The sequence below is a fragment of the Brachyhypopomus gauderio genome, chromosome 8, assembly GCF_052324685.1.
Source record: "Brachyhypopomus gauderio isolate BG-103 chromosome 8, BGAUD_0.2, whole genome shotgun sequence".
Taxonomy (NCBI): Eukaryota; Metazoa; Chordata; class Actinopteri; order Gymnotiformes; family Hypopomidae; genus Brachyhypopomus; species Brachyhypopomus gauderio.
Window position 1 is genome coordinate 5445758 of NC_135218.1, and position 10477 is coordinate 5456234.

The 10477-nt window shown below is 39.2% G+C and overlaps 1 protein-coding gene across 1 annotated transcript in view; it reads left to right on the plus strand.

Moving 5' to 3' along the window:
* gnb1b (guanine nucleotide binding protein (G protein), beta polypeptide 1b) overlaps positions 1 to 9730 on the plus strand; it is a 30828-nt gene extending 21098 nt beyond the window's left edge. Inside the window, exons 7-11 of the mRNA XM_077013969.1 lie at positions 1287 to 1353; positions 1713 to 1914; positions 5106 to 5322; positions 6337 to 6480; positions 7370 to 9730. Of these exons, the coding sequence (XP_076870084.1) occupies positions 1287 to 1353; positions 1713 to 1914; positions 5106 to 5322; positions 6337 to 6443 (593 nt within the window). The 3' untranslated portion in view covers positions 6444 to 6480; positions 7370 to 9730. The remainder of the gene's footprint in view (positions 1 to 1286; positions 1354 to 1712; positions 1915 to 5105; positions 5323 to 6336; positions 6481 to 7369) is intronic.
* Positions 9731 to 10477: the final 747 nt, after the last annotated feature.

Below are 10477 nucleotides of genomic sequence, written 5' to 3' on the forward strand. Positions count from 1 at the left end.
ATTGATACCAAGTTGACTTATCATTTGATACACACATTTAGACACAGAGGTGAGCTTGTGATCGTCCTGCTGGATGTGCAACTTTATAACATAACATAAGGGCAAGGCAATATTGATGGGATTAGCTGATTGTCTATCCACAAAACTCAAGGCGAATAAATGTATGGTGAATGTGACATGGAATATACTCTACCAATTGGGTTTTGAAAAGCGCCGTGGATCATAAATCCAGCACTTTCATAAAATGAATATTGTAACACAAACAGCAGATTTATGACTTAAAATTTTGACTCCCCTAGATTTGCCAAGAAGTGATGCATTTGACCGACACGTCCATAATTTTTAATTTCAGATCATTTTAGATTTCTCTTGAAGATAAACAATATGTGCACTTAGGTGTTTGAGATAATGGAGTTCTTTACTAAGTGTAACTGGCTGATTTGACCCTCTACTGTTCGGGGTACAGAACCTGGTACCTTCACCTGTCTGGGTACCACTAGGCTGCTTCATACATCAGATAAAGTAGATGTGTTGGGGGTGAGTTCAAAAATGAATAATTCCCCCTCCCCTTCTCTGGTGAACCACTTCCCCAAATGATATCCAGTCATGAAGCATATAAAATAACCTCTCACAAACAATAACCAAAATTATTTGCACAACATTGTTAATAAATTCTAAATGTAAATTCTAAATACAGCAGCAGTACGTTTTTTAAAAAGCAAGCGCACAAAACTGCAAGTCAGTGGCACAAGTCTCTAGGCACAAAGTATCTCTAGCCAGTGGTGGGAGACTAAGGCAACAATTTCCAGTTCATCAATGTCCACATTAATTTATCGGATAACTCTACCAGCACATTAAGGCAACTTTTAAACTGGTTTAAATGCCTTGCCTTTGTCTACCAACCAGCTCTTGCAAAATATTGACAGGTTGTGTTGAAGCATTGCTTGCCTTAAAACAATGGAGCTACGTGGAAAGGCATTCTGCTCAACTCCTCACACACGCTTCCCATGTTTAGCAGTTATAAAACACTTATGTAAAAGAGGCTTAAAGCATGATCGTTCAATTTTAAGGAACTGGAGTGCTGGAAGTAGCCACACACACAATTTATGAGTAGAACGTTGATAACTAACTGCATTAAATGGATAAAATTTTTACTAGATTAAAAACATTCTTCATGTTTTTGCTTTACATTCACAAATTTTATGCTAAGCATGCCATACACAATTGAGCAGATTGAATGGGTTTTATAATAATGAGGTTTGAGGTTTGTTCCCTTGTGTCTGCAGGTTACCTGTCCTGCTGTCGCTTTCTTGACGACAACCAAATTGTCACGAGTTCTGGCGACACCACATGGTAAGAGAGAGGAACTACATCCCCTTTTCAGCTTTCAAGCGAGCCATGGGGCAGTCAGCCACGCTGCAGTTAAAACTGCATATGGCCCCGTTATTTGTATATAACGTGTTATAATGAAAAGGAATGTGAATAATTGGTTATATTTAACTGAGAAATATGAATGTGAGAAGACGGTCCTCATTGTTTCAAATGTAGTTGAGGTATGTACAATATCCCACTTGCAGCTATTGCTCATAACCCCATCTTAGATGATGTCTTCTAACGGTTTTATTTTCCCTTAGAAAAGCCCCTTGCTGCGTTTTCTTGAGTGGTTTGCTCAGGTGACCGTGGCTGACCCGAATGGTGTGTGTTCCCTGCAGTGCTCTTTGGGACATAGAGACCGGTCAGCAGACGACCACTTTTGCAGGCCACACTGGAGATGTGATGAGCCTGTCTCTGGCTCCGGACTCCAGGACCTTCGTCTCGGGGGCCTGCGACGCCTCGGCTAAGCTGTGGGACGTGCGCGAGGGCATGTGCAGACAGACCTTCACCGGCCACGAGTCCGACATCAACGCTATCTGCGTGAGTGGCACCACGGTTTTCTAAAGACTTGTCCACATAACGCTCTGGACAGACATGTGTACATCTGTGTACAGATCCTTAGATCCTGCCTCCTGTTAGGACCAGAGATGTATAGTAACGAAGTAGAACTACTTCACTACTGTACTTAAGTACTAAAATGCTGTATCTGTACTTTACTGGAGTATTATTTTTTTCTCCTACTTCCACTTTTACTTCACTACATATTTTCCATCAGTTTAATACTTTTACTCCGATACATTTTTTACGTGCTGTATAGTTACTCGTTACAATTGTAAACATGTTAGCTGGTGCTGTCACCGGGTCAAGCGATCAGTCTGTCTTATGAGAAAACTGCGCATGCTACGGTCGCGTCTCGTTTACTCTGCTGCTGCCTTCACTGAACACTTGAGCTTCGTAATCTAGGTTCACTTGACACGTCGTGACTGGCGCAAGAGTCCGCACTGCAAAAATGACGCAATCGCGGTGGCTACGCCAATGCGCGTTGACCACGCGCGCAGTTGCGTCGCGAGGTCGTGTGACTCGATTTTTGTGCGTGCGAAGTTACAAGGTGGAATTCATGCACTTGTTTGGTAACAGCAGAAGAGCGCATCAAGCACTAGTTATAATAATAATAATAATAATAAAATTTTATTTATAAGCGCCTTTCAAATAACACAAGGACACTTTCCATAACAGCAAAGGAAAAAAAAAATGTTAATAACAGTACTAAGAAGAAAATTAATAATAATCATGATCATAAAAGCAGCTAAAAAAACATTACAATGAGATAACAGAGTATAAAAGAACTAAGCATTTAGAAAAGCAATCTTAAAAAGATAAGTTTTTAGATGTCTCTTAAAAGTAGATAATGAAGGGCATGTGCGAAGATGGATGGGAAGTGAATTCCATGACTTAGGGCCAACAACATTGAACGCTCTTCCACCATATGTGCGAAGCCTAGAGGGGGGTATAGACAGTAACTGAGCATCGGCAGATCGAAGTGAACGTGTTGGACAATATCTTTGTATCAGAGAAGAAAGGTACTCAGGAGCCATGCCATGTAAAGATTTATAAACCAAAAGAAGAACCTTAAACTGTATACGGAATTGGACAGGGAGCCAGTGTAGCTCATTGAGCTTTGGAGTAATGTGTTCCCAGGATCGAGTGTGTGTGAGGACCCTAGCTGCAGAGTTCTGAACATACTGGAGCTTCTTCAAGCTGCTGGCAGGAAGCCCAACTAAGACTGAATTACAATAATCTAGTCTGGATGTAATGAAGGCATGTATAAGGGTTTCTGCTACAGTGTCTGAGAGAGAAGGGCGCAATCTGGCGATATTCTTCAGATGAAAAAAAGCAGTTTTAGTGATGTTATTAATATGAGCTTCCATGGAAAGTGATGAATCAAAAATAACACCAAGATTGCGGACCTGAGCTACAGAGGATGTAATAAAATCTGGTATAGACAGTATGGGTTGATCAAGCTTCTTAAGAGTGGTTGGTGATGCAATAAGTATGGCTTCAGATTTATGGGTGTTGAGTTTAAGGAAATTCTTTGTCATCCATTTTCTAATATCAACCAGACAGTTTACTAACGTATCTGGAGGTAGTTGGTCAGAAGGCCTGGTGCAGACATATATCTGAGTGTCGTCAGCATAGCAATGGAATTGCAGACCATGCTGCCGAATGACCTCACCAAGTGGTAGAATATAGATAATAAAGAGAAGGGGGCCAAGAACTGAGCCCTGAGGAACACCAAAAGGCAGGGACGAGCTGCCAGATTTATAACGCCCCAAGGTAATAAATTGTTGCCGATCAGTAAGATATGACCGAAACCAAGAAAGTGCCATGCCAGTAACCCCAGTCCAGGTCTTTAGCCTATGTAACAATGTTTCATGACAGACTGTGTCGAACGCTGCAGTAAGATCAAGCAGGACCAGCACAGTCACAAGGCCAGCATCAGCTGCCAACAAAAGGTCATTAATAACCCTCACCAGAGCAGTTTCCGTACTATGGTTTGTTCTAAAACCCGACTGAAATTGATCGAAGAGGTTATTGAAAGCCAGGTGTTCTTTGAGTTGGGCAGAAACTGTTCGTTCAAGCAGCTTACTAAGAAAAGGGAGGTTGGATATAGGTCGGTAGTTGTTAAAGTCATCTGGAGTAAGTCCGGGCTTCTTGAGGACAGGGGTGACGGCAGCCATTTTAAAAGAGGATGGAACAGTGCCAGAGCTGAGAGAAGCATTAATAATCTTGGTGATTAGTGGACAGAGTGAAGACTGACAGGCTTTAACTAGGGGGGTGGGCAGGGGATCCAAAATACAAGTAGTAGATTTAGAAGCCAAAATAGACTTGGCAACAGTGCTCTCGTCAACCAAATGAAAAACAGAGAGATGACTGTTAACGGAAGGACAAGATTCTATGAGATCTAAATGGGAAGAAGCAGGCTCAAACTCTGAGTATATAAAGTTCCAATGAGGGGGTTAAGGGGAAACATTTAGCAGGTTGTAATAGTTAGATATCTTAGCTAACTAACCTAATTATGTTCATGGCGTGCTGCAGAATTCACTTAACATTAGCTGGCAATAAAGGCAACATGCTGACTAATCATGTGTCCATTTTTGTAGTGTAGTGTTTTTATAGGGTAAGGGCATTTATTGAGGGTAAACGCAGGGCAGTAGGCTCACCCTTAGAATCCGACGGACGGATTTTACGTCCAAAATACACCTCGTTTTCTCAGCTAAATTAAGGCGAATTTGTACTTCTGTGTCAAACCTACCCCAGTTTTTAAAGTACATACAGAACACTTGTATTTGTGATCTTTGACATCTTTGTAAGTGATATATAAAAACACTTGATAATCAAGCTTTGTTGGCTTTCTTTAATTAATTCAAAACACAATACTTGTACTTTTTACTTTCAGTACTTGAGTAATAAATTTTAGACTAAACTACTTGCAATACTTAAGTACAAAAAATGCTGACTACTTCTGTACTTCCACTTAAGTAAAGTTTTTAAAGAACACTTCAACTTCTACTCAAGTCAATTTTTTGATAGAGTACTTGTACTTTTACTCAAGTATGGGTCTCGAATACTTTATACAACACTGGTTAGGACCACTATCTAAATAACCCTTTGATTGGTTCTGCAGTTATGCTTGCTCTGGTTAGTAAAGCCCCTTGACTCTCTCTGCTCAGTTCTTCCCTAATGGCAACGCGTTTGCCACCGGCTCGGACGATGCCACTTGCCGCCTGTTTGACCTGCGCGCCGACCAGGAGCTGATGGTGTACTCCCACGACAACATCATCTGTGGCATCACCTCCGTGGCCTTCTCCAAGAGCGGACGCCTGCTGCTCGCTGGCTACGACGACTTCAACTGCAACGTGTGGGACAGCCTGAAGGCCGACCGCGCAGGTGAAGTTCTCACACAGACCAGATCAGTGCTGCTTACACACGCATGTCTGCAACACAAGCAAGACGCACACCTGTGTCCACCAATAATATTTCCGCTGTTTTTGTTTTTTCATTCCTACGTGAAAAATGGGCCCTCTATTGCAATCTTTCTGTCTATAAATGTTTATCATTCTTTGTAATCAGTCTTGCAAGTAAATATACGGGACCTGAATGTACTACTCCACTTGATGTGATCTGGGCATATTTTTCAGATCTCTGAGCCATTTCTTTGCAAAGTCTTAATCTATCAGTACTCGACTATTAACATAACGGGTAAATTGCGTGAGATCTGCATGTGTCTGGGTCCCAACCTTGCACAAATATTTTGAAAGTATGTTCAATTGTTGGGCTTGAGATTACCATTAATCACAGCTTGGCTAATTGTGCCAAAAGCTGAAGTTTATTCTTTGAACTGGGTGCATTATAGTGAAATCAGTTAATATTGAACTTTTGCCAAAAAATAAAAATAAATACAAAATTAATAATCTTACCTTGCTGCAGTATCTGCTGAACTCGCATAAAACCAATTTTCAATTTCCTATGAATGATTCAATACCTTAAATCAGTCGTGATTATCTATGTCTCCTGTATTTAAACAGGTGGTGTTTATTTCATCTCTTTCAGTTGATCCAAGAAAAGGATCACTGTGTTGAGCACCTCTGAAGCATCAGGACCAAAGCTTTGTCATTTGAAGTGGCTAATCACTTCCTCAGCAACAGTCATAACAGTAATCATTGTAGCATTGTGCATTGTAGCAGTGTTAGCAATGAATAAAATGGAAACAATAACTCATCTACACATGGAACGTTTGAAGCCCTTGGAATAAATATTCTGGTTTAAACATTCCTAATATTTGAATATCCCCTGCCCTTTTCAAGAAAGGTCGCATGTGCACGTGAAAGTATGCGTGTCTTGATGCTCTATATCCCCCATATCCACGTTGTGTCTGACTGTGTAACGTTGCTGTGTTTTTAGGAGTGTTGGCTGGCCATGACAACCGCGTGAGCTGTCTGGGGGTGACCGATGACGGCATGGCAGTAGCTACGGGTTCCTGGGACAGCTTCCTCAAGATCTGGAACTGAACTCTGAAGGTGCTTTCAACACGACGTGTCCGACACAGTAAGTGTGTCTTCTCTTCCATGCTCTTTCGTCTCTCTAGCTGTAGCTAGAACGTGCATTTTAGCGTAGTATGTTTTGTTTCATTTGCTTGTTTCTGTGGTTTTATGTATATATGAAGGTGCCCACTCTACAGTGTGCGCCCAGGTCAATTTCTCTGAATATTAACAAATGGTTAGTCATACTACAATTCTGAGGTTTTTGAGGTGAGGGAATCGGTGCTTAACGTTTACATTTACATTTATGGCATTTGGCATACGCCCTTATCCAGAGCGACTTACATTTTTATCTCATTTTTATACAAGTGAGCAATTGAGGGTTAAGGGCCTTGCTCAGGGGCACCTCAGTCATGGCCTCAGGTCTGGGAATCGAACCCGCGACCCTCCGGTCACAAGACCAGTTCCCAAACTGCCAGGCCATGACTGCCCGGTGCTTGATCTTGAGATGAGGGTTTCTCTGAAATCATGATTCAAAGTCTAAAATATGTTGTGGCTCCATGGTATTAAACCACTGTTTGTATTCCCCACCCCACCACCGTTTTGCCATTTGTCTCATTATTCAGTAAAGTATGATTAATAATTGATAAATAAAATCACTGCTGATTTCTTTGGCCTTTTGGCTCTTTCTAGTGTGTTCATAGTCTGTGCATTGCTTTGTTCAGGAATTTAGGGTGCTTTTTAACTTAAGTAGAATATATATCAGCAAAGTAGTCAGATCCTAGTGCTGAATGTGCCCTTGTTGATGTATTAACATAATCGTATATTCATACACAATACTGTCTTTGCGTGGTGGTCATCTTGAAGTCTTGACTATTCCTAGAAAAAAAACACTGTTGCATATTAATATAAAAAGGTGATTATGCTCTTCTCACAGACATTTCCTGTTTTTATAGATGTCATTTGAACTCCAAAGTCGACTGGAAGACCATTCCAACTTTAGAATGTTAAATTTCACAGCTTCATCATCAAAAACAACAAAAACACACCTTATAAAACTGACTTTGACACCACCATGAAAAGAAAAGAATCTAAGGGAAAACAACGCCTTTCCTACACATAGAAGAGCACAATTTGTTTGATCACTCACCTTAAAAAAGAAGAATTCCTGTGGTATGAAATGAATAACTTTGTGCATTCCCTTTCGGACCATTCTGTGTCACCCTGTACGAGAAACTAGAAACACTATCGTCCCCTGCTTATGTATCATGTGTCTAGAAAGCAGATGTTGGAGTGTAATTGTACAATTTATTTAACACTTATTTTTGTTTCTTTTAAGAATTCTTTTATCAAACCGATAGTTATTCTTGGATTTGTTTTTCTTTTTCCTGTAAAATCATGGATTGAGATGAAATGAGACATAAGAAAGCTGAAATTAGATCAAGAAGGAAGAACAGCTTTTTTCCTTAAATTTTTTCTTTTTTATTTTTTTTTTAATGGTGCACTAGATTGCTCTAGAGCGTGTGTGTTTGTGTGCGCGCGCGTCTGTGTGTGTGTGTATGCACGCACGCGCATGTAAGTAGTTTTCATGAGAGTGACCTTAGATGCCATAAGAGGAAAAATGTGCTCAGTGATGAAATTCTGATTCATATTTTTGGGCAACAGGATAGCAGCCCCAAGCTTTGAGCTGTAAACCGTTCACCTTGTTGAACCACCGTTGAGCTCTCAGCAATTACTGGGTAATAAGAACAGCCTTAGTTTTCTAAAAAAAAAAAAAAATTAATGATTTGTGCATTAGTTAACTTTTGATGTGAATACCGGTCCTTTGTCATTAAAGAGAAAAGAAAATGCCATAAAATGCCATATCTTTGAAATATTTTACCATTTCTGAGTCTGTGGTACTCGCGTCATTTATCTACAAATGGCTGCCTGTATATATGAGTATCCGACTTGCACGCGAATGCAGCATTATATTCTAGCTAATTTTCTTTCCAATCTCGTCACAGCTTTGTTTGCACAATAAGAAACTTGACTAATATTTTACGCGTTAACTAACCAAGCACATACTGTTAATCACACTGAATGCTGATTTTAACGAAGAAGATACACAACGTTTTCACAACAATCCTCTCTTTCATAAGGTTTAACATTGTTTGAACTAACCTCAAAGCTTTTCTTCTGGTCTTATTTTGTATTGAAGTTACTTTGGGCTTTGTGACTTTTCAGTCCAGGGATGGTTTATTATGAGGTTGGACTAAGTGGTGTGTGGGACAGGTGGATATTAACAAATGTGAGGGTTTGTTTGGGGTTTTTGTTTTTATTTTAATAAATAATACCCAATTTCAGAAAACCGATATCCCTGTTTGTGCTTGGAAATACAGTTAATAATCTGTGAATGAAATGTTGTACAAATCAGTGTCTGAAAATAATGATTCTTAAAACTTTTAAGAGTTAACTTTTTTTTTTCATCTGCCATGAAGTAACGTAGTCGCATGCTGTAGAAATGCTTTAGCAGGTGCTCCTTCCTTTGTTTTATTCCTTTCTTTTTTACTTTATTTTCCTTTGTCTCTTTTCTCTTTTTTTATTAATATAATTTTTTTTTTTTTTAGACCCATTGGTCTCCACTAGGATGGTGAAATTGGTAAGACCTTTCAACGGTTAATGCTCAATTCCAGTCCTTTTTGCCATGCTGTGTATACATCGTTTACTTTTACTGGCAAAGCTATGCACCCAAGTGAGAAGCTGAAAGAGGAAGGACTACATATTAACTGCAGACGCCCTACTTCATCATGAGCTCCTGTAATGATTCCTGGTAAAAACATCAATGATTACCAAGACATCTGTTCTACAGCAGTTTGTCCCTTTTTGGGTTTTTTGTTTTTGTTTGTTTTATTTTTTTTTTTGCTTGTTTTTTTTCTCAATTTCAAATGGAATTTGTCCTGTCAAATTCTGTTCTGGCCTCTTTCAATTAAAATGTATAGATAAAGGCATCTGAAATGACAGGTTATTCTGTTTTGCCCACTGTAATCAGATGCACTTTCTTTAATAGTTGACTTTTTTAAATGTTTTTTTTCCTCTCTCTGCGATAATGTACAATAATTGTGACGTATTTGTGTGTGCTGCCACCAGTAAAGATTAATTGCAGTTCAATTAAAATGGATCCCCACCTTATTTTCTCATTAATAATTGTAGAGCTCCTTCTCACCTTTTTGTATTTAATTTCAGTCTGTCGGTGTACCACAGAAAGCTGGATGCAAGATAGATACTATATTAAAATGTACTGTTATTTAAGATGTAATAAAAAAGTTTGAGATGTCTCTCTGTTTTGATGTTTTGGTAGGACACAAGTTAGTTAACACAAATGTGTTAGTGATATCTTGCAGGATCAGAAATTATATGCTACACATGCTATACAGGGGCAGAAAACATTTGCTCCGTAAGTATCAGTCTTAGAGCTCATTTACATCCTGGTGTTTATTGAACATTCTCGAAGGCTGAGGACACCTGCTTTATTTATAATCATGCTGTGCAGGTTGCCCATTTCAACAGATACTATATGGATTTTGGATTTTATATATGGCCTATGTCTTTATATGAATGTTAGATTTGACATTTTTTTTCCAAAATGCCACTGAAGTATACAAGGTGTTCAGAGCAACAGGACATTTCAGACAGGATGAAAGACCCTCATCAGCTGTGCAGCTGTGTCCTGTTTTTCTGGAAACCTGCACTTTTTTAATACAGTTTTGAATATCTGCATTTCTTACTAGTATACTAGTACCTGGAATCTTCTTTGGATATCAGCTTGTTGAAGCTTTAAAATGTAGATTTTGCAAGTTAAAACTTCAAAGATCATAAAACATTGAACATTTTATTACAAACGTTAGTTCATATTAATCAGTACCTGCTCCTTCTCAACGTATTAATTCCACTCTGGGAGTTTTTCTTTACCACGGTCAACGTTCATTAGGGATCTGGACCCAAACATTTGTAAATACATATTGTAAAAAGTGTTCTTTAAGTATATTTCACTTATATTTTCAGTGAAGACATGGCAGACATGT